Below are 23,311 nucleotides of genomic sequence, written 5' to 3'. Positions count from 1 at the left end.
GAGAAGAAGGTGCATAAAATAGGGTTAGACGAAGACAGATGACTCCCGTGTCGACCCCTGAAAGTGAAAAGCCAGAAGAAGCCCTTTATGTTTTTGCAACATTCACTGGTATTCATGTATTGCCTGTTTTTTCATGCTGTTAATTATTTTATTAGGTAACGTATAGACTTAAATATGCCTTAATGTTCATAGAAAAGTAGTAGAAACAATTTAAGTTGAGTTAATGTCAAATGTACAAATAAATCAAACTGAAGTTTCTTTTATTTTGAAAGACTGTCTTCAAAATGACGAGCTTATTGACCTGATTTGTAAAACCTTGCAAATGTACGTTTTTGTATTTGGCTGCGACATTGCAAATCATTTTAGATGTTTGTAAAAATCTAAAACTGCAAGTCATGGTTGTAAGAAAGTACACCCCCTTTTAAATTCTAGGGTTTATCTGGGGATTCACATAGTTTTCTTTCACAACCTCCCCTGTGGTGTCACAAATAATGTCATGGTGGCATCTGCAGTCTGGAAGTCTCTGCAATTTCAAACTAGATTTAAATAGGTTAGATCATTTATTTGTAACAGTGTACTTTCTTTTAGCACAACTGTAAGTATCTGAGTAACTCTCCTAAAAGCTTATTTCCACCTGTTTAACAAAAAAAAAAAACCCACCAAGACCAAATTTCTCCAGTGACCTTTAAACACTACTTTGGAAACAGTTGCGCTGATTTGCATGTAAATAATGTCACATTTTAAACCCTTGATCTACAAAAAGATAACAATCTTAACATAAAGTTTTCAAATATTTCAATTTCAAATGTTGTTGTTTTTTTTTTTTATTGGTAATCCACACTTGATTGCTGTGTCCATGTGAGTGAGCGTCCGAGCCTCTGATTGGTGGAGGGTAGGGTCAGTACCAGATCCGACACGTGTTATCCTTGCTGCCTGTAGGGAAGCACAGATAAAAACAGGTGGTTGCACAGAAGAGCACAGCTGGATGTTTTTCATCTAACATTTGCGATGAAGCACTTGTGACGGTTAGCATGGAGGATGTTAGCCGCCCCGTCAAGGACTTTAAATGTGCAGGTTTGTCACATTAATATGCGATGGCGAGATGTGTGCCTCTTCGGCTACCGGTAATGATGGCGTCTCCCTCGTAGTTGAAGACGCAGGAGAAGATTTCGTCGGTGTGGCCCTCCAGGATTTGAAGGCAGGCTCCGGTCTGAACGTCCCACAGACGGGCTGTCTTGTCTGAGCTAGCCGTCAGGACCCTGCTGCCCTGGGGGCTGAAGCAGATCTACCAGGAGATGTCAGCGTCACTTAGAGGTTCGTGCTTTTAACGTGAGCATCGCCGAGTTCATCTGTGGCAATACTTAGCGAGGGCATGTCTCATTAAAGCTTGTTGTAAAATAGCCCAGGGTTTATCGTTCCCTAAATTGTTTCATATCCTAACAGAGAGGTAAAGGAATAGATCATTAAACGATTGGGCTCTGGTAGCCCATTACCATAAAGTGCGCTTTTTATTAAAAACTTCAAATTGACCCCAAAGGACAGATAGGGATTAAAGATTGAGGAGAAAAAAAGTAGTTGGATGGATAAGAGGTATGTTCTGATGCCCAGACCTTTAAAATTAAAACCGGGCTTGATCATTCAGTCGCCTTTTTTGCCAAAAAAATGAAAAAATCGGATGTTGACACAATACTGTCCGCCAAATTACCCTTTGCTGAATGTATCTGAAAATTAGGATATATGAATAAATGAATCTCAAGACAAAATATCTATTTTATAAAAGCATTTCTTTGTATAATTTGTTTTGCTTCAGGATCGTCTTCATCACATAAGTATTGTAGATGTAGTCTTGACGAGTGTCTAGGTTCGATAGAGCTCAACAATCTATACATGGAGTAATTTTGTTACCAGGATCTGTGACATTTCCATTCATTCTTCCGCTTTCGCTTTGAAGCAAGCTGTTGAAACTGAGAAATGGATTTCATAAAAGAGAAAATGTTCCCATTAGGGCACACTTTCAGACTTGTCTGAAGTAGCGGGAACAAAGCTAATGGGGTGTCCAAGATGGGAAGGATTCCCTTGATAAGCATTCTCATTTGACATAAAATGCCACAGAAGCTGCTGCTTTCTCTGCAAATCAAATGGAAGCTCACATTTTTGGTGATTAGCATCAGTTCCATTTCATTACAAGGCTATCATTACCCTCTTAAATAAAATATAGTCAAAGGGTGGCAAGGTGGATTAGCGCACTGAGCCACTAAAATCTATTGAAATGCGGAGAAAAATGGAGATGAAGTAGAGTCAAAAATGGTCAACGTGCATGTAGGGGAGGGGGAGAAGTGTCCTGTTAGAAACAGATTAGCGTCATAATCCTCTGGAATCATCCTCCATGCTGCCTATTTTTTTTCCACTGCCTGTCTGTGGTGCAGTAAACACATCCAGAGGATCCCTCAGATCCAGAAGAAAATAAGCTCATGAAAAGCAAATGCGGAAAATCACTTGCCTTTAAGAAGAGGGTTAAAGCAGGGCCAGACAAATCACAAATTATGCTAAGGCACGCATTAGGTTGACTTCACAAACCTGGTAACACCAAGTTAACGGTCTCTCTTTTTTTTTTTTTTTTCCTGCCAGGACTCACACGTTAAGGCACGGTGTAACGACTGTGCTTAAGGTTTGCAGGCTGACAGTAAAAGGTCAGAGTGACATTCAGCGCTCCTGAAGCCTGCGCCACTGTCTCTCCATTTTAGCATCACAATTTACCCTATCTTAGCAAGGTTATCGGAGAAGGCCTCTTCTTTGAAGACCTATCGACAAACAAGTGAAATCTTTAAAAACATTCCTGCAGCTGATATTTGTGACGTCACATCAATTTTCGTTTAAAACTGACAGAATTTATGCACAATTATTGGACCTAAAAAAATAAAGAGGGGACACAAGCCCTACGAGGTTGTCAGTAAAATCTTAAAACTTGCAATAGGGGGAAAAAAATAACCTATCTACAGAATTTACTGTGTCTTCATCAGCAGATGTTTTTTGCAGAGAATTACCAGCGTTTTAGAAATTATGGATGACTGAAAACCCCTTTTGTTCTTTTCTTTGATGCATAGCTCTTTGTTTCTAAGGGAATGGATGGAGAACACAGCAACCATGGATAACGGCGCTTTGGACAGATGGTACCAAAATGTTACCACATTTTTGGCCTACATTAAAAAAAAGGGCAACCGTTAACAGATTATCCCCATGCTGACACACGGTGGTGGCGGAATCATGCTGCAGGAAATTTCTCTTCAGCAGGAACAGGGAAGCCGGTGAGTTGATGGGAAGATGGATGGAGCTCAATTCAGGGCAATCTTGGTCCGAAACAAGTAGGAGTGAAAGACTTGTAGCTGTAATTGCATCAAAATGTGCTTCTACAAAGTGGATTTATTTAAGAGTACTTTAAAATAATTGAAATCCAGGAACCCATTTCCTTCCATATCACAATCATGCATCGTTGTGTGTTGGTCTACTTTTATTTTGATGCAATATTTGTCAGCTTGAACTGAATCCTAACATCTGTACCCCACCCAGCCATTTCAGGATCAGCATGCACATATAAACTGATCCTTCGATATCTAGACATTTCTGTGCAGAACAAAGCCTGGAATATGAAAACCTGACCCTGACAATAAAAATGGGAAATTGATCAACCATCCAGCAGCATACCTTGGAGATTTCCCCAGCATGGCCCTTCAGCGTCACCAGACACTCGTGTGTAGTTGAACTGAATACTTTGGCTGTACCTGACAAACACAGGGACCAGGTTATGGTTCTGGTGTGAATTCATCAAGAATATTTATATAACATTGAATGAACTGTACAAGCAAAACAGAGACGTCAAGTACAGGTACAATAGTATTTAAAGGAATAAAGAAAAGTGGACGTGATAACGGCAGAAAAACCTGAGAGCAAAGCTACGTTCTCACCGTCGGCCGAAGCCGTAGCAATAAGCTGACCGCTTAGATCGAAACTCACATCCAACACCTCCTCCGTGTGTCCAGCCAGGGTGGCCACACACTTCCCACTGACCGCCTCCCACAGCTGAACACAAACACATCGCTTTTATTCACATCCTTACAACAAACTCAGCATTTCCATGGAAAAATGACACAGATTACAGAGAGGCAAATTCAAGGCAGGGTTTACAAAGATTTCTTAAAAACAATTACATTTAATTAATTTTAGCGATTTTTTTAATACACTTTGCGTTCAGTGTTTGATCCCAGTCCTGTTTCCCAAAAAGCTTTACCTATTACAAAGTCTTTATTTTAATTGTCCTTCCTTTTTCTACAATAAAGCTGTTTGAAACTATTATTTAAATTATTTTTTAATCCTATTTGTTAGTCTAGTATATATATATATATATATATATATATATATATATATATATATATATATATATATATATATATATATATATATATAAATTAATAGAAAAAAATACAACAGGTGCATATAAACAGGTAATAGTTTTCAAAAAATGTGTTTGCAGGTTTACAGTTTTACTGTAGCAATCATGATAAATAATGAGAGGATTGAAGGATTTGTAAAAGTGATTTGTAGAATTTCTCCATAAAATGGTGCAGACTTTACTGAATGTCTCTTCTTTGAATGAGATTCACGATGCCTCTTAGATTGCTTCAGATTTTAAGTAAATGCCTATGGAGGCCTAAAACGGACAAAATTAAAGAAAAAAATACATCTTTAATTCCATTTAATTTACCATCAGTTCTGCCCCTTTTTTCGCCCTCTGTAAATGGCAGCATGCATAATTTCCTCATCCCGGCATTAAAAACCGCTCATAGTTGAAGAATGAAAAGTTGCACCACTTACCTTACAGGTTTTGTCAACAGAACCAGAGACTATGAGCGAGCAATCCCAGTTGAACTGAACATTGCTTATTTCTCCCATGTGACCAATCAGAGTGTGAACACGTCTAAGAGGTTTTTTTTTTAAAAACAGACAGGAAAAAAACAACATTTCATTCATGGATGCAGAATGCGTTTGTACAAACTTAGCAATGACTCAGTAAAACAGGATCTCCCCCACACAGCAACAACAACAACGTCTCTGACCTTTTGGAAGCAACGTCCCATATAGCAACTGTGTAGTCAAAGGAGCCGGTGACAAGATGGTTGCCGGCGGTGTTGAAGCACAAAGAGAGGACCTCGGCGGTGTGGCCCTGGAAAGAGGAAGGAGGGGGGGAAAAAATCACCTGCAGCCGACTCACGTCTGTTCTGTCATATTCTCACTTTTTCACTCCCAATCTCCTGAACCACATAGCAATCGCCTAAATGGGTGGTTTACAGGTCGATTATCAGTTATATTCTTCTTTAGGTGATCTGCAGTTATGCTAACAGGTACAAATATGGCCAGCAAAGGCAAAGAAAAAAAAGAAAAAAGAAAAAAAGCAGCATTGAGTTTTAAGAACTACTACTTCTACATCACTCAAAGTACCGGAGTACTGCAAAACAAGCAAGCCGCACAGGAGCGAGAACTCACACTCAGTGTGGCCACCTCCTCCCCGCTTTCCACATCCCACAGCTTTGCAGTGGCATCCATGCTGCCCGTGGCCACCAGCGTGCTCTGAGGGTTGAACGCCAGGCACACCTACACAACAGATTCTTTCTTTTACACTTCGCTGCTTTACATTCTGGCACATGGCCACAGACATGATTTGGAGCCATCTACTAAATGAATCTTTCATCTGATGCTATTATAGAAGAGGCCTTTCTTCAGTTGGAATACTCAATTTGCTTTAGCCCTACTCGAATCTAGCAATTCTGAGTGCACAGAAGAGCTCATGGCATGTGGTGCAGCATTTGATTGAATTTTTGATTTCACAGCTTTTACCAGCACTAACACAAATAAACTGTTTCCATCCCTTGAACAACTCCACATTACTCCTGACTTTTTGAATTGAGAAAGCTTCCGGGAAAGGAAGCGAAACGTCTTCAAACTTCAGGAAAAAAAAGTCCAGTTGTTTTGTTTTTCACTTTTTTGGAATATCCCTTGAACAGTTTCACTTTTGGTCATGTGACTCCCATAACATACTGGGTATTATTCTGGGATTGTATGTGAAAACATATTTCCCCCATCCTTCGCAGTCATCCTTTTACTTTGTGTTATTCTGCCAGGTAACATCCACCGAAAAATACAATGGAGGTTGTGGTCGTAGCCAGACTAAGTCTGAAAACAGCCGAAGTGTATGGAGACTTTTGAGAGGCACTTGAAGAACAACTTGGGAGGTTTTGACATGTGCAACGAAAGCTACAATTACAATGACCTGAGGAAAAGTAAAAATAAATAAATAAATAAAACATTTATGTGTGATGGATGGATGGATGGATGGATGGATGGATGGATGGATGGATGGATGGATGGATGGATGGATGGATGGATGGATGGATGGATGGATGGATGGATGGGTGGATGGATGGGTGGATGGATGGATGATATTTGAAGTAGAACGTTAGAGTTCATTTTATTCGCCAAGCTGGGAATATCCTCTCCCTGGCACAGTCATGGACAACTGGGCCATTGTTTTTCTTCTTTAATGGGGGGGGGGGGGGTCACATTTTATTTTGTCTTTGTGTTTTCTGCCAAGGATGAGCATTACTTTGCCACAACTTGTAAAAAAAACAAAATAAAAAAATTAGCTAATCATGTTGTGCGACAATAGCGCAAGCAGTTTAAGAAAAATGACCCAATGATTGAGTCAAGTTTAAAGTACCTACTATTTCAGCCCTGTGTCCGTGGAAAGTGTGAAAACATTTGCCGGTCTCTGCACACCACAGCTTGCAGGTCTTATCAAAAGAGCCCGTGGCGATCTTGTCTCTGAGTTTAATGAAGAGGAAACAGACAGCAGGTACAGTAAGTTTGGCTTTGAACGCCCAGCAGGCGAGCAAAACGCTCGTATGCGATGAAACGGCTCGTTACCCGTAGGGATTGTTGAAGGCGATTGCGTATACCACGTTCCTGTGACCCTCGAGCGTGCGTAGCTCGGTGCCAGAGGCGGTGTCCCAAATTCTGCACGTCCTGTCATAGCTCCCAGTTATGAACCTACAGAATGTGAGAGAAAAGAGCAACGGCGACACAGCAAATGATGTCAAAAGGTATTCTTCTCAAATGGAAAGTATATAGTACTATGGTAGGGGGAAGAGGTTGGAACTATTGGTGCCACTGGTACAGCTGCTTTAGCGAAGTCTACCACAGCGAAACAACAAATACAACAACACAGTCTTAACTAGGGGAAACTAAAATAAAAATAAAATACTACTAATCTATCCATCTATCTATCTATCTATCTATCTATCTATCTATCTATCTATCTATCTATCTATCTATCTATCTATCTATTTATCTACTTACAGTCTTTTTATCTAACTTTTTATCATTCTTAGTTTCAGAGCTCAGCTTTCGCAAAAGATTTCCAAAGCTTTGTCCTTAGCTCTGATATTGTTGCCGGCTGATTAATCGGTCCACCTATTCCCTTTCAAACATGCTTTTGGCTCTTTGAGAAGTTAATTAAGACCGTTGCCAGGTTCAAACATGAAGACTTTCACCCTGAGACGCTCAGACTGCTGCGAAAGTTCTCACCTAGATCCAGATTTGTCAAAGGCAACATTCGTCAGAGGCAGTATGTGTGCCTTCAGCTCCTATAAAGGTAAAAACAAACAATGGACAAAATGAATAAAAATAATAAATAATTCTACTTCCAGGCGTAACATTAAATCAATAGTGACAGGAGCGAACATCTCCCTCCTGGCCTATGAATGTTGGGATGGATGTTATTTGCTTATCTAAAAAGTTGAGAAATTCACTCAAGCAGCTGACAGCTACAATATTAAGCTGCACTTCCACATCAAATAGTATTTACTAAGTCAAAGCTAGAGAAACCACTGCTGCGCCCTAGTGGCTATTTGGAGGTATGGCTACTACCATAACAACTGATACACAAACATCCAGAATTGTGTAATCAGAATCTAAAACCATTTAGAAAACGGGCACAAAAGAGGACACAGTTTATCTAATGAGTTACACAAAATGCTTTTTATCATTTTGAAGTCAATAGATCAACTTCAGCACGTTTTCCATTAAAGAAAATTAATGTGAACACTTTCCTTGAAAGAGACCTTTTGCGGGACATGAATCCTTTATTTCTAATTTATTTCTTTAAGTGTCGAGTCCTGACCTTGCAGAAACAGAACCTGTGGTGGCCCTGCTGACCCTGCTTCTGTTGGAGTCGAAGAACCAACTCTTTGACCTTTTCAGCCCGGGACTCTGTGATCAGAGGCTCTGTTTGTCTGATCTCTGACACCAGCTCATCCAGATTTGTTCTGTGAACAGTAAATCCCAAAATATTAGTAAAATGGTAGTAAGAAGAAGAAAACACCCCAGAGAAACCAACGGTAGAGGTGTATAATGGTGGAGGTAGAATGTGTCTGAACCCCCCCCCCCACACACACACACACACACACACACACACACACACACAAATGTTGGTTATTGGTTTGCAATGAGCAGTGAATGCAGTGATATTACTTTACAGATACAGTTTATGTATAGTCATTTGCATGTGTGTTATCCATCCATCCATCCATCCATCCATCCATCCATCCATCCATCCGACCAACCAACCTTTCATCCACCCATCCATCCATCCATCCATCCATCCATCCATCCATCCGACCAACCAACCTTCCATCCATCCATCCATCCATCCATCCATCCATCCGACCAACCAACCTTTCATCCATCCATCCACCCACCCATCCATCCATCCATCCATCCATCCATCCATCCATCCATCCATCCATCCATCCGACCAACCAACCTTCCATCCATCCATCATCCATCCATCCATCCATCCATCCATCATTCATCCATCCAACCAACTGACCTTTCATCCATCCTTCCATCCATCCATCCATCCATCGATCCATCCATCCATCCATCCATCCATTCATCCATCCATCATTCATCCATCCATTAGACCAACTGAAATTTCATCCATCCATCCACTCACCCATCCATCCATCCATCCATCCACCCACCCACCTATCCATCCATCCATCCATCCATCCATCCATCCATCCATCCATCCATCCATCCGACCAACTGACCTTTCATCCATCCATCCATGCATCCATCCAACCATCCATCCCACCATGTAATAACCTAACTCACGCACTCAGGTGTCAAATCAAGAAGATCGATGGACTTGGTCCTCAAATGGCCTCCTCTCTCATATTCCAGGATAATACCTGACGACACAAGCAAGCACACTGCTGTTATTATATTTTAAAACTTGCTAAAGGTTAAACCCACCTTGGCAATATATATATATATATATATATATATATATGTTTTGAGATACTCAAACCAATAACTAACCCCAAGCGTGTGGTATATACGGAGCTAAATAGACGTTTACCCGGAAAATTTCAAACGTTGGCAACATTTCTACAAGTTATCCTTTTCCTTCTTTTTTTAAAGAATGTTAAAAATAGAAATCACAGTTACCTGGTGGATAATATCGAAGAAAAAACCGCTTGAGTCTCATCTTCTGCCTGCAGACTACAACAAACTGTTGCTATGGCGACCGCAGCGCGCGATTCGGTTCGCGCATGCGCAATAAAGGAGAAAATTCGGAGGACGGAAAAAAGAAGTAAACTAATGGCGAATAAATAAACAAAACACAACCAGGGAAGACTGTACTTGTAAATGTTGGCGGGCGTGAAAGCATGAATCTTTTTACAATTTCGGAGCTGTTCTTTCTGTCTGAAATTATTTATAGCATCCAAATTAATGGTCGTCAACAAGCAGAAACCTATTACTGCTGTAATGAGAGCTCGATGCGTTTCTTGCCTCTACCCTGGAAAATAATCTGCAATCATTTTATCCTACCATGAAGCCTCACATCATTTTAAAACGCCTTGTAAAAAGAAAAATATTAATACAAGTTAAAAGTTTTGATCTTTTGACAGATTTGTGTTTTACAGAGATGTTCTGTCAGGATTCAGCAAGAACGAGTGGACAGCTGTCAAATGAAATGAGGAGAAAATATAGTCATGGCTTTTAGCAGTTTCTGTGTGAATATTGGAAATAAAGGTCGCCAGAGCCACAAAAACATCAAAACCGATGTTCACAGAGCCTCTCCGTCCAGTCTGACTGACCTTGAGCTATTTTGCAAAGAAAAACCTGCAAAAAATATCCTTCTCCAGATGTGCATAGCTGGTCAACACAAACAGCAAAAGACTTTGCAGCTGAAATGTAATAATCACACACACTGCACAGTTTGATTCCTAACAAATCTTTGACAGCCAAGAATCAGTTTTCTTCAACTTCACAATTATGCACTACCTTGTGAGGATTTGTCACATAAAACTCTAACAAAATTATTTTCAATCCACCGGATTATTTGCAACACATTGTACTTTCTTGGTATAAATACGTTTGAAAAGGCAGTGTACATATAGTCTCCCCTTCACAAACCAGATTGACGATGTGTAGCACTCTCCGTTCCGCGCATTATTCTCGTGTGTTTGTGATCGCACAAGTACCGTGAGAATGCAGCTTGCAGGCAAGGTTATCACAACTTGCCAAGCTTTCTGTTCCACTAACAGGTCAAAGTCTGCATACGCCAGCGTACTGATTAGGTTCTGTGTTGCTCATAAAGATTGTCTGTGTATATTCCAGCTTTTGGTGACTACTGATAGCTTCAACAGAGATCGCGAACAGACCGATCTGTTCTGGTAACTCCTCTTGAAAGCATCATTCCAAAAACCAAGTAGTGGGAAATTTTCACAAGGTGACACCATGGGCTGTTGGGCAAAACTGAAGTCTTCTGGATGGGTTTACCCCACCACAGTGCTGTCAATCTATGGCTTTCTCGCTAACTGCCGAGTAGCAGAGCCCTTCCTGACACCTTACCTAATTGGACCAAACAAGAACATCTCTGAGGAGGTGGTACGTATGGCGCATATACGTGTTTTATTGCATAGAGTCCTGCACGTAGAGAGCAGCGGACGTCATTTATTGGCAGAATTTCTTCATCAATTTTGCCTGACTCGGCATTCCCTGTTCTTGCTGTTTTATTTGTTTTTTTTTTCTCCTAAAGGTGACCAACTACCTGTTTCCCATCTGGACGTACTCCTACCTGGCCTTTCTTTTCCCAGTCTTCCTCCTGACTGACTTCCTGAAATACAAGCCTGTCATTATGGTACAGGGGCTCTTTCTTGTTAGCAACTATCTCTTGCTATCTTTTGCCCCTGGTCTGCCTGCGATGACCTTCCTTCAGGTCAGTGAGATACCAGTCTTAACAGCTACAATGCAGAGCTAAAAAGCACATGTGTTCTCCATAGCCTGCAGCCTCGGTGGCTTGCCACTGACACACTTCTACAGCATGTGGCTACAGCAGAAATACCAGACAACTGTTTTTCACATTAATGCACTTTTCAATCACAAACCTCCAATTGTTTTATATGGTGGTGCATAATTGTGCAGCGTACAGCAAAGGGTGCATGTTTTTTTCAAATGCTCAACAAATAAATATATCAAAACGCTGGCTTGCATTTATATTTAGCCTCCAAGAGTCAATAACTAGTAAAAGTGTTTTGGGGGGATGTCTGTATGAGCTTAGCACACCTGCAGAGTGATATATTTTGCTCCCTTCTTTTTCCAAAAAATAGCTCAAGCTAAGTCCGGCTGCATGGACGACATCTGTGATCATGAGCTTTGAAGTCTTACCGCAGATTCCCACTTTGATTTAGGTCTGAACTTTGACTGGGCCATTCCAACACATGAACAAGATTTGATATAACTTGTAGTTCTGACTGTATGTTTTTGGCCGCTGTCCTGCTGGTAGGTGAACCACCACCGAAGGCTCTACCCGGTTTTCTTCCAGGCTTGCTCAGTAGTTACCTTCATTCATCTTTGCGTCAACTTTGACCAGCTTCCATGTCTCTGCTAAAGTAAAAACATCCCCATAACGCCAATGCTGTCGTCGCCAGGTTTCATGGTTGAGATGGTGTATTCAGGGCGATTTGCAGTGTCAGGTTGCCTCCACACCTAATCTTTTGGATGCAGGCCAGAAAATTGTACTTTTTCATTTGACCTGAACACCTTCTTCCACCCCTTTGCAGCGATTCTCCCAGCTTGTCTGCGTATCTCTGCGGCTCCTCCAGATTTACCACTGGCCTGGTGACTGTTATGCGGATCGATGCTCTCCTCGCCCAGTCTGTGGTTTAGGTGGGCGGCCATGTTTTGGCAGATTTGCAGCCAAACCATCCGTTTTCTGTTTTCGTAAGCTTGTCAAAGCTCATGATTTTATTTTAAAATCTAAACCATCTTTAAACCTCTCCAGAACGGTATAGCTAACCTATCTGTCTGCTTCGTACCTTGATCTTCATGATGCTGTTTGTTGACCAGTCTTTTCTAACCAGCCTCTCAGTTCTGAGATTTATAATGAGATGTGATTACACATATTTGGACCCTATTGGCTAATTATGAAACATCTTAAGCCAAATTGTTACACTGGGTTAATTTTAAGATAAACAGATTAAAGGGGAGTGTCTAAAAATGCACAAATATGCATGACGTGGTTAGAGCACGGAGCTTCGGTCCCAGAGGTTCTGAGTTCAACTCCCACAAGCTGCCATTCCGGGTCCCTGAGCAAGACCCTTAACCCCCAATTGCTCCCCAGGCGCCGCACAGTGGCAGCCCACTGCTCCCCAAGGGGATTGGGTTAAGATGCAGAAGTGAATTTCTCCATTGTGAGATCAATAAAGTTCAACTATTATTGTTACATGCTTTACAGATTTTAGGGGAAAAAATTATAACTTAAAATCATAATTATCTTTCCACCCAGCAAATATGCACTACTACGTGTTGGTTTGTTACATGAGACCTTGTTGTCAAAAAGTTCAAGGGATGTGAATACTTTTGCATGGCTGTGCGAAGACAACCATGTCCTTTGGTTCTATGCATATGTGACCTTCCTGCAGCTGCAGTGAACATTTATATATTTAATACAAACTAAAGTTTATTGCGTTGGCTGATGGATTACTCATTAAAACAACGCTTCACAATGAGAAACCACTTCTTCAGGACTGCTTTGCCTCATTTACAGGTCAACTTTGGAGTGGTGACTTCCACAGAGGTGGCCTACTTCTCTTATATTTACAGCGTGATTCCGCTAGAAAACTATCAGAAGGCTACAAGTTACCTGCGCAGCGCCATGCTGACTGGATACACGTTTGGTGCCAGTCTTGGCCAAATGCTCGTCTCCCTTGGAGGTACGGAGGTATTGATTTTAGAGCATGTACATCTTGATATTACTAATCCTCCATTGGATTGAGTTGTAAACCGGCTTTTCTTCTTACAAAAAAAATAACAACAACAACCAAAATGCGCAGAAATAGATGCACTGAACTGTGATTTCTATCTGTTTCATCCACAGGGGTGGATTATTTCTACTTAAACGCTATAACTCTGGGGATCGTTTGCGTCGCGTTTATCACCTCCTTCTGGTTGCCCATGCCCAAAAAGAGCATGTTCTTCAGAGGGGAGAAGGCCGAGGACTCCCTGTCGCAGAACGAAGGCTCGCTCAAAAACGACAGACGGAGAGGTTCAGAGGCGGACAAGGAAGGTGAATCGTCGGAGGACGAGAGGACCGGGCATGCTGGTAGTGCTGGCTGGTGCAGCGGGAAAGGTGTGACCACTGCAGGTCATTTACTCTGGAAAAGCTTCAAGGAATCGTACTCTTCTAGGTGTGTTTCTCACAGTGCCTTGCAAAAGCATTATACTTTACTGTAAACTTCAATGTATCTCATCGGGATAAATGTGGTGGTGCAACATAAAGTAAAAGCATAATTGTGAATTGGAAAGAAAATACTTGTTTCAGTTTGTTTTATTTATTTATTTTTTTATCTTTTTACAATAGAAAGTATATGTATTAAGCCCCCATTAGTCAAAACTTGAAGCTACAAAATCAACTTCAAGTCTCTTGGGCAACATTTCTACCAGCTTTGAAAACAACAGACTGAATTCTTTGCCTATTCTTTATAAAAATATATTTTTTTATATAAAAAAATATATTTTCTTATATAAAGGCTGTGTGTTTCGAAGCGTTCTTCATCTCGAAGGTGAACTTCTGCACCCAGCTTGTTTTTTTTTTTTTTATGTTTTTGTTTTTTGGAGGAATTGCTCAAAATCAGGTGTCATTTTCCTTCCAGTTCATAATTACACGCCAACTTGCGTTGGTCTATCACACAAGAGAAAAATAAAGTACCCTGAAGTTTGGGATTGTGTATCAAACAAAGTTAAAGAGATATGAATACTTGGGCAAAGCACAGTTTATTTTAACCAATAGCCTTCGCCATAATATGTTGTCTCACTTCCCACCACGTAGGCAAATAGTGTACTGGTCCCTGTGGTGGGCTCTGGCCACAGCTGGCTACATGCAGATCTTTAACTATATCCAGCTAAGATGGGACCATATAGAACCATCCGCCTCATCATCGATCTACAACGGGGCAGTAGAAGCTGTATCTTCTGTTGTTGGTAAGCCGGAAAGTCTTTTTTTTTTTTTTTTTTTTTACCACCAGCTTCCAAACATTTGGCAGAACACCAAATCTTTATATTCAGCCAAGCAGCTTGTACGCCTTGCATTTTTTTTTAGGAAAAAGATCCTAATAAAGTCGCTGAGAGTTGTTCTACTTTGCCAGAGGTTTCATTAGTGCAGGGAGGAGATCAGAGCATCGCATTCCCCAAAGTAGCGTTCGACGGCTTTATTTAAAGATGCCACGCCTGATAACACAAAGACATGTAAAAAATGGCAATCGACAACAAGACAAGCACACTGGGGCTGGTTGTATGCGGTGACTGATTAAATAGAAAATGTGTATTGGTTTCGAAAAGCGAAAAGCAGCGGCGGGTTCCTTTTGGCTGACGCGCAGCCTTGCCCTGGCATGAGTGGAGGAAGAGTAATTGCTTCAATTAAACAGAGAGACAAAAGTTAATGGATTCTCTGATTATTGCTGATGGTAGATTCCAAGCGCATCGCGCTCCGTGAGCTTTATCAAAGCGGGCTAAGGAGACCTGCTTAGGGGGATGCACACCATTTGTTACTGTCAACGCCTGGGGAAAGAGACGATGGTGGTGAATTGATGGATCCCGACGGCGAGGATGTACCTGGAACGGACAGCTTCACATTTTCCGCCTCTGGGTTTCAGGTGCTGCCGCGGCCTTCTCTGTGAGCTTCGCCAGAGTGACCTGGGCCACGTGGGGAGAGCTGGCGCTGGGGCTGTTCTCGGCCGTGTGCTCAGGCGCCGTGTATCTGATGGCGTTCACCGGCAGCATCTGGGCATGCTATGCCGGATACGTCATATTCAAATCCTGCTACATGTTCCTCATTACCATCACGATGTAAGCTCAACGTACGGTTCCTTCCTGTCCTCGTTTAAGGTTCACTTATGATGCCTTTCGCAGCCGTTTGATGCATCTGACCCAGAGGGAAACGGTTTGCACAGATCCGAAGGTTCGGAGTGGTAACGTGTTTGAGGTTTTCCTTGAGGCATGTCAGAAAAATCTTCTATTAGAAGAAATGCCACTGCTGTGAGCATGCCTGTGCATGTACACCAGTAGATTTAGTCTAATAAAGCAAACATGGGCCATCTATAAGTCATTCAAGTGTAACAAAACAACTGTGGCCAGCAGATCTGAAACTGAAAGAAATTGAGTGTACACACAAATATTCCTCCCGCAATTATTTTTAGATCTTCTCTTCAGAGTTTTCCTTGTTATAATGAGGTTTGTTATACTGAACCATTTCCAAGAGAATAGAAAAGCTTATTGAGAAATGGCACCAAGTTTATGCAAAGTTTCCTCAGGTTTGTAAAGGGTTTAAGAACTGACACGTATCCAGGCTGTGGAGGCAAAACGTCAGTATTTGATCCCCTCCATCATCATGGTCCTCCATCCTGCTTTTTCTGATAAAAAAAAGTATATTCTTTAACCTTAGGATTGTGATTGAGTCCACTCCCTTAGTGGTAACCCCATATACAGGGTTTAGTGTATGCTACAGGATGCTCAGTAGAATTGATCTTTTCTTCTCCACAAAGTCCTTTTTGCAGCCATTTGTTATCAAATCCTGTACTTCCTGTAAAAGATTAATATATTATTGCTTCTGAACTATTATTGCTTCTTTTTTAAGGTTAAAACACATGACTAGGCCCCTTCAAGTCCTCCATATTGTCACGTAACAATTTTGCCTAAAAATGATTTAGATGTAAATAATTTTTTATATTTAACATTGTATTAAAAAAGGCTCGTTGCTTTGGATCTTCTGTTTTCCCAGGACACACAGAACAAAACGACTCTAATGGTGCAATTAATATTTTCTCTTTGTTTCGTCCTCTTTATGTCATAGGACCTCAGTTTATGTTCTTTTTTAACTCCAGTTTTTCTCTTTCATTTTCAGTTGGCCTTCTTCTATTTCACACATTATATGTTTTCCCCTCATTATAAAATAATATAAAATTGTTGATTTCTCAATAGGGTCATATAGGTTTCGTGGCTCTAAAAAAATGCATTTTATGGGACAGAGGAGAAATGGGTCTCCATGGGGGAAAAAATGATTTAAGTAGTTATTAATTAGTAACTGATCATGAAACTCTCCCAGTAGTCTAATTTCAAAGAACGGCTCCTCTCCTGATTTTGTTTCGGTAGCTTTCAGATAGCATCCAACCTGTCCATGGAGTGCTATGCTTTGACGTTTGGGATCAACACCTTCGTAGCCCTCTCACTGCAGACCGTCATCACCGTCATCGTTGTGGATGAAGCCGCTCTGGGACTGGACATTGTCACACAGGTACACAGTGCTTCCTCATTCCTTCATTACATTCACTTTTGAAAATACTCAGCTGAAAAAAAACACAAGGAGAGGTTTGTGATCACAGAGGGACACCCTGTGGTAATCACTAGTCATCGCAAGAGCTCTGTGTTCGCTTCAGTCGAGCCACTTGTCGAGATGAAGAGTTTAATGTTTCCAACCCTGATAAAAGTTTCTCTCTACAGTTTATCATATACGGCAGCTACTATGCCGCCATTTCCGTTCTCTTCTTGATCCGAGGGACCTACACCGCCTGTGCGCGCCACAGATCTGTGGATCGGACAGAGCCAAGGGAAAAAGAACCAGGCGTGGAGGTGATCGCTGCTGAATATTTGTAATCTGCATCAATAAATTGACTGGGACTTCAAAAAAAAAAACACTGAATGGCCTGATGGGTGTTTTTCTGGGATATTTGCCTTGTTAATCCCACTATCTAAAGAGGAAGACAAGCTGTTAAACACTGAATATTTTCTGATAAGAATTAAGGCAGGGCATTTGTCCAGAAATCGGACATGTTTTACAATCCCTGGAACCTTGCTGCTCTTTGACCTGGTTGTTGATTGGCAAAACCAGCTGACTGAACCTGAAAGGCATGCGAGACCAAAGTAGCTGCAGCCCCAGGAACGCGCACGCATACCTGAAGCGAACATGGACAAGATGAAAAGGCTGAGGTCAGACTGGCGATATCCCACCACTTTGCTGTGTATCTATGGATTTCTTAGCACGGTGAAGCCGCTGGAGCCTTTTCTCATACCATTCCTGACAGGACAGGACAAGAACCTGACCACTGAACAGGTACAAACCCAGAGATAATGAACTAAAGGGCATCAGAAAACAACTGATTGGATCAATTACACACTAAAAATGTAATTATAACTGAGTGAATATAGGGTTGTAGTTTGTCGTGAAGTGTTTTTTTTCTGTACTTGTGTATTGATAAAATGTTAATCATTACTGAATCATTGGGAAGATAAAAAGAATCCTGTAACCGCGCCTTTGACTTATTCCACAGAGGTGATCTACTTTCCCTTGTTTATGTGCTGAATGATACTTGATTCTGTGCAAGAATTAAATCATTAAATCTTTTTAAATACTTTGTTCAAAGGCAGAGATTTAAACATACATAGGGCCAGCTGTGGCTTTAAACAGTACGGAAAGTCTAAATTATTATTTTCATAGCTTTGTTATTGTCTGATAGTTTAAATCACAACATTTGTGCCAAATTAAGGGATATTTGTAGATGTACTTTAAGGGGACCCATCAAACAAACTGCTTTCATTGTGTGATATTATGGAGAAATTAAAAGAAATCAGTCTACATACCAGGAGGAGAGTTTTTCAGATGTCAGGAGGTGTCATAGTCATCTGTTCAACAGGTATAGGCAAGTATAAACAGGTTGGAAATATCCAGCTGTATCATTTAGGAAGGGGAAGGCCAGGGTTCTGTTCCAGAGATAAATATGTGTATCACATTTATGAAGATGTTGGACTGAAGCTGGTAAAGTTGTCGTTTTCCACATTAGGAAAATTGGACATCAAGTTACAGATTCTTCCACATATTATTATAATATCTTATGATTATAACTTTATTACTTTTCTAATTAAACAGAACAATTATGACTAACATCAAGGACACACATTAAGAGGAAGAGCTGGGGCACAAATGATCCGAATTAAAACATCTCATGAACAACATAGGAATGATAAATACAAATAGCAAAAGATATAAAACAGACAAGTCTGTCGAAATATCTTTCACAATTATGAAAAAAAAAGCATTACAAAACATTTAGAAACTAGGGCTGGGCATTGATTCAAATTTCAAGAAGTTATTCGATTCTTTTTGATCCGATCTCAAATTGGATTGTTGGTATTAAAACCATTTTTTAGCTGTTACCCAAATTACATGACTGTGTAGTTATGCAACATATTGATAGTAGTTTTTTTTATCAACATTCAACAGCAAATGATTAAAGAAATGCTAGTTAAAGGCGGCTGTAAGGACCTAACCCTCTCTCTGAATGCTGAGACAATTGCTGCACACACATGCTGCCGGGCACAGATCCAAACAGATCCTGGGTAGAAAACAGACGACGCCAGAGATATCTACAGCAGCCATTTCTACTCAATTCAACTCAAAAATATGTTATTAAACCCAAAGGGACAACAAATTTAAATTAAAAAATTCACCTCCTGGACTGGAGCGTGAGCTGGAAATGCCACCTCACACATTTACGTTCACAGTGGACATTTTGTTTTTTTTAAAATCGATCTTTGGTTATATGAATCAATCTTTAGGTAATAATATGATCATTGATATATCATTGGAAATATATAAATATATGGAAAGTATAAACAGTAACACTATTGTTTAAGTATGAACCCAAACTAGACGTAGGTGGGCGATGTCAAACACCACGAAGTCTTTAAATTGTGTCGATGGTTTCTGGATGTCATTGCTGGAAACCCCCGGGGGTTCACCTTGGAACAACTCCTGATCACATTTGAGGTGATACTCGGCTTTATTTAGCAGTCTGTGGCTCAAGGGCAGCCAGCTGCCCAAGAGATGCGTGCCCTGAGAAGGATGCAGGTGGAGAGGTATGTTTCCAGCGTTTGACCAGGAGTCTCCGTCCCAACGTAAGCACAAGAAGAGTCCGCTCTGCAGGTGGAGGAGAAAGACGACGCAGCATGGCGGGCTCAGAACTTCCCCCATACCTGGATCTTTTCCATTTGTTTTACTTTCTCTGTGTTTATTATCGTATTCACGTCTAAGACACTTTGTCTTTTTTACGTTTCTCCATTTCTTGTTCTCGTGCATCTCCTCGGTTCCTCGTCATCTGCAGCTCTGACCCATTTTCAGTTCTGACTTCTGTAAATTCTGCTTGTAACCCACGCTGAGCACTGTTTTTTACACGCGTGTGTGATAAAAGACTGTACGAATACAGTGGGCTTCACTTTAAATCCATTCAAAGTGTCCCGTGCCAGCTGGCTCAGTGGCACAGTCCGTATTCTGGAGAGGAACTGCCTTGGGCCTTCTCTCCCGCTGATACCTAACGGTGTCTCCCCGTCAGGTCAACAACCAGATCTTCCCCGTGTGGACGTACTCCTACCTGTCGGTGCTGGTGCCGGTCTTCCTGCTCACCGACTGGCTGCGCTACAAGCCTGTGGTGGTTCTCCAGGGCGTCGCGCTCTTCATCACCACGGCCCTGCTGAGGTGGACGGAGAGCGTGCCGGCCATGCAGGCCATGCAGTTCTGCTACGGCGTGGTGACAGCCAGCGAGGTGGCCTACTTCTCCTACATCTACAGGTCGCGGTCGGCAGCCAAGAGCGCATTCAGCGTCGAGAAAACCCGGAGCTGCGGGCCTGACAGTTTCATCATCCAGTTGTGTTTGTTGCAGCGTGGTGGACCTGGAGAGATACCGTAAGGCCACGTCTTACAGCCGCAGCGTCCAGCTCTTGGGGTACACCGCCGGTTCGGTGCTGGGTCAGCTGCTGGTCAGCTTCGACCTCATGTCGTACGACGACATCCTCGTGTTCACGTTGGTCCTCACAGCCGTCGCCCTCGTCGCCTCCTGCCTCCTGCCCATGCCGCAGAGCAGCATGTTCTTCCACAGGAGACGCTTTGGGCAGAGGGCGTCGAAGGAGGGCGGAAAGAGGCGCAGAGACGGATCGAACGACGAGGCAAGGGACTCGAAAAGATCCGACACGTCCCGGGGAGACGGAGGAGACGAGGAGGTGCAGGGAGTCGAGGAGAGCGAGGAGTCGGAGGAGAAGGAGTCCTGCAGCCGGGTCGTCGTCCAGCTGTGGAGGGATTTCCGCCGGTGTTACTCCTCCAGACAGCTGTTGTACTGGTCGGTGTGGTGGGCGATGGCCACATGTGGATATAACCAGACTGTCAACTATGTGCAGGTCAGTCCTAAAGCCAGCAACACTCACTCCGCTCATCAGAGCACTTAGGTCAGGGATCAAGTGGTCAGTTTAAAGGTTTCTATAAAATGGCACATTTTGGATTGTCTCGTTTCACATTGTAACAGTAAACTTCAAAATATTAAGAACACTGACTCTTAGAAAGTAATCGTATGAGTAATGTTACCTTTTCTGTAAAATCAGATTATACTGTATTTTCTTTAAAAAAAAAATAATCATGAATTTTGGCTTTTTTCCTGTTTTGTTCTGATCACTGTTCAAACTGTTCTTATTTGCTAAAGAGTGGATTCACCCGTGGCCAGAGTCGGGGGATTTTAGTTAAACGGGGGAAATGTGAAGAGAAAAGCCCTGTTTGAATGACCCAACATGACCACATCCCCATGGGATTTCTAGCTCAAAAAGTGTTTGTGAAATGAATTTCTATTTTAATTTAAAAGATTCTGCTTGATCTGTAACATTAAAGCTATAGGCTGGGTTTCTCTGAAAGTTGGGCTCCCACCACGCTCCCTAACTAAGGCGTAGATCAGGTCAAGAACGGTGAAAAGTCACATCAAGTGGGCAAATCCGATTGAAACCAGATGTTTACAGACTGGATGAAAACTCCCAAAACCTTTGTTTCACTGTTGGACATTTCATTAGACAAGATTTCCCCTGCTTTAGGGATGTAATGTTGACACTAGGTGCAAAGTTTTAAACATTTTCACATAGGGGTGAACTCATTTTTGTGAGATGCTGTAAGTAAATATCAGTTTACAACTGTAGTCTATCAAGTAAGATTTTGCTAAACGGCGGCAGAAACATTACAGACTACAAAATGTTTCCAAGCAGTCCTTTGGACTGTGATAACGCACGCATTGATGTCAAGATTTGACATAAAATGCATAGCTGTGACATTTACTTCTGGATCTTGTGATCTCTGTGTCTATGTGATCCAGGTGCTGTGGGAACATGTGCAGCCTTCTCAGAACTTCAGCATTTACAACGGAGGTGTGGAGGCAACGTCCAACCTGTTAAGTAAGCCACCTAAATGTCAACAGAAAACAGAAGTAAAAAGGAGTTTGGGCAATGAGGTGACATCATCTTATCAGAGCTCAGACAATTTCTGATATTTGCGGTCGGGTAAAGGCTGAAGTGATGTTTCCCCAGGTGCAGCAACTGCCTATGGCATAGGCTTCACAGATGTGAGATGGGAGCAGTGGGGGGAGCTGTGCCTGGGCGGCTTCTCGGGACTCGGGGCTGCCTCGTTGTTTCTCATGACTTTCACTGAGAACATCTGGGTCTGCTACAGCACTTACGCCATCTTCAAGTGCCTGTACATGCTGCTGATCACCATCGCCATGTAAGACTCGTCTTATTCAGGGCCAGATGTCACTGTACAAGTGCTGCATCGGTTAAAAACAAACCAAAACTAACATGCGCTCCTCCAAGGTATCAAATCGCAGCCGACCTGTCGATGGAGAGGTACGCTCTGGTGTTCGGGGCTAACAACTTTGGAGCTCTGCTCCTGCAGACCATCATCACTTCTGTCGTGGTGGACAGCAGAGGGCTAGGCCTCGCCATTGTCCCGCAGGTAAGGAACCAGATCACAAGATATGATGATCGCTTAAGGTTTTTGTTTTTACTAATGCGCGTTGGTCGTCTGTGTTTCCTTTTACAGTTTATCATCTACGCCAGCTACTTCGCGGCCATCTCTGTGGTTTTCTCCGTTCGGGGTCTGTTCAGCATCTATAGAGCACAGAAAATCAAAAAGGAACAATTGTCTGTAGACGGAAAACAATCGGAAATCTGTGAGGAACACAAGTTCTGAAATGGCAACTTGGAGATAGCCAGACTTTTTGTTTTGCATCAACCTGTGGCTTGAAATTACAGAATAAATCAACTTTCTTTCTTTTTTTGTACATCAACTATTTTCATGCATACAGAAACAGCTAGAACATGAAAACTGCAGATTTCAGTAATTCAATTCAAAAAAGCACATTGAAATATGACAAAAGTTAAATATTTCAGCTGATGTGTACGGCTTATAGCTTGAGAAAATGCAAAATTCAATTCCTCAGAAAATAAAAAATGTTACATAAGAACAAAAAGATTTGTTTTAAACAGAGTTTATGCTATGGCAATATTTTAATGTACATGTCTATGGATGAGACGACTGACTGGACAAGGCCACCTACTTAGAGCGCTGTACCTATGTGTATTATTGGGAAGTTGAGAGGAAGGAAAAAGTGCGGCTGAAAAAAAGGAATAAATACAGAGAACAGGGATAACTGAAGACCTAGGAGCGTTACAGAATATTTGGAAGCAGTATGGTTTACAGCTGGAGCCAAAAACACATGGAGCTATGCAGGACATGGGCTACAATAGTTTCATTACTTATGATAAGCCCCTCCTAAACCAGAGACCTATGAAGTATCTTTACCTGAATGAAAAAACGTTTGCTTTTATAGATGAAAGC

The 23,311-nt window shown here is 41.7% G+C and overlaps 3 protein-coding genes across 5 annotated transcripts; 2 read left to right on the top strand and 1 right to left on the bottom strand.

Annotated features, from left to right (window-relative positions):
- Nucleotides 1-651: 651 nt before the first annotated feature.
- daw1 (dynein assembly factor with WDR repeat domains 1) lies at nucleotides 652-9,653 on the bottom strand. 2 transcript variants are annotated; one of them, XM_012859423.3, is made up of 13 exons: nucleotides 9,562-9,653; nucleotides 9,230-9,302; nucleotides 8,231-8,375; nucleotides 7,636-7,694; nucleotides 6,976-7,098; nucleotides 6,774-6,873; nucleotides 5,539-5,646; nucleotides 5,112-5,218; nucleotides 4,870-4,972; nucleotides 3,963-4,077; nucleotides 3,703-3,779; nucleotides 1,123-1,285; nucleotides 652-933 (listed from the first exon to the last, which is right to left on the bottom strand). In XM_012859423.3, exons 1-13 carry the CDS (start codon nucleotides 9,599-9,601, stop codon nucleotides 899-901), a joined length of 1,248 nt encoding a protein of 415 aa, XP_012714877.2. In that variant the 5' UTR covers nucleotides 9,602-9,653; the 3' UTR covers nucleotides 652-898. The 2 variants fall into 2 exon arrangements, with proteins under 2 accessions (XP_012714877.2, XP_021170412.2); XM_021314737.2 differs by lacking the exon at nucleotides 5,539-5,646.
- Nucleotides 9,654-10,718: 1,065 nt separating this feature from the next.
- slc19a3b (solute carrier family 19 member 3b) lies at nucleotides 10,719-17,288 on the top strand. The gene is made up of 8 exons (XM_012859324.3): nucleotides 10,719-11,007; nucleotides 11,159-11,338; nucleotides 13,169-13,334; nucleotides 13,499-13,808; nucleotides 14,450-14,601; nucleotides 15,273-15,465; nucleotides 16,768-16,909; nucleotides 17,116-17,288. The coding sequence occupies exons 1-8, from the start codon at nucleotides 10,858-10,860 to the stop codon at nucleotides 17,266-17,268; spliced, it is 1,446 nt and encodes a 481-aa protein (XP_012714778.2). The 5' UTR covers nucleotides 10,719-10,857; the 3' UTR covers nucleotides 17,269-17,288.
- Nucleotides 17,289-17,496: 208 nt separating this feature from the next.
- Nucleotides 17,497-22,744, top strand: slc19a3a (solute carrier family 19 member 3a). 2 transcript variants are annotated; one of them, XM_036149531.1, is made up of 7 exons: nucleotides 17,497-17,725; nucleotides 20,001-20,236; nucleotides 20,328-20,838; nucleotides 21,792-21,912; nucleotides 22,003-22,195; nucleotides 22,285-22,426; nucleotides 22,514-22,744. In XM_036149531.1, the coding sequence occupies exons 1-7, from the start codon at nucleotides 17,579-17,581 to the stop codon at nucleotides 22,661-22,663; spliced, it is 1,500 nt and encodes a 499-aa protein (XP_036005424.1). In that variant the 5' UTR covers nucleotides 17,497-17,578; the 3' UTR covers nucleotides 22,664-22,744. The 2 variants fall into 2 exon arrangements, with proteins under 2 accessions (XP_036005424.1, XP_012714768.2); XM_012859314.3 differs by having other exon boundaries at nucleotides 17,499-17,725; nucleotides 21,792-21,870.
- Nucleotides 22,745-23,311: the final 567 nt, after the last annotated feature.

Source organism: Fundulus heteroclitus, chromosome 18 (genome assembly GCF_011125445.2).
Source record: "Fundulus heteroclitus isolate FHET01 chromosome 18, MU-UCD_Fhet_4.1, whole genome shotgun sequence".
NCBI lineage: Eukaryota > Metazoa > Chordata > Actinopteri > Cyprinodontiformes > Fundulidae > Fundulus > Fundulus heteroclitus.
This window is presented reverse-complemented; position numbering and strand designations above follow the sequence as displayed.

Coding starts and splice junctions, on each gene's coding strand:
- daw1 (XM_012859423.3), bottom strand. CDS start 9,601: ATGAGACTCAAGCGGTTTTTTCTTCGATATTATCCACCAG. Junction 7,695..8,230: donor ACAGGTTCTGTTTCTGCAAG/GTCAGGACTCGA, acceptor TTACCTTTATAG/GAGCTGAAGGCACACATACT. Junction 4,973..5,111: donor TGGGACGTTGCTTCCAAAAG/GTCAGAGACGTT, acceptor AAAACCTCTTAG/ACGTGTTCACACTCTGATTG.
- slc19a3b (XM_012859324.3), top strand. CDS start 10,858: ATGGGCTGTTGGGCAAAACTGAAGTCTTCTGGATGGGTTTACCCCACC. Junction 13,335..13,498: donor AATGCTCGTCTCCCTTGGAG/GTACGGAGGTAT, acceptor TTTCATCCACAG/GGGTGGATTATTTCTACTTA. Junction 16,910..17,115: donor GACTGGACATTGTCACACAG/GTACACAGTGCT, acceptor TTCTCTCTACAG/TTTATCATATACGGCAGCTA.
- slc19a3a (XM_036149531.1), top strand. CDS start 17,579: ATGGACAAGATGAAAAGGCTGAGGTCAGACTGGCGATATCCCACCACT. Junction 20,237..20,327: donor TACTTCTCCTACATCTACAG/GTCGCGGTCGGC, acceptor TGTTTGTTGCAG/CGTGGTGGACCTGGAGAGAT. Junction 22,196..22,284: donor CTGCTGATCACCATCGCCAT/GTAAGACTCGTC, acceptor CGCTCCTCCAAG/GTATCAAATCGCAGCCGACC.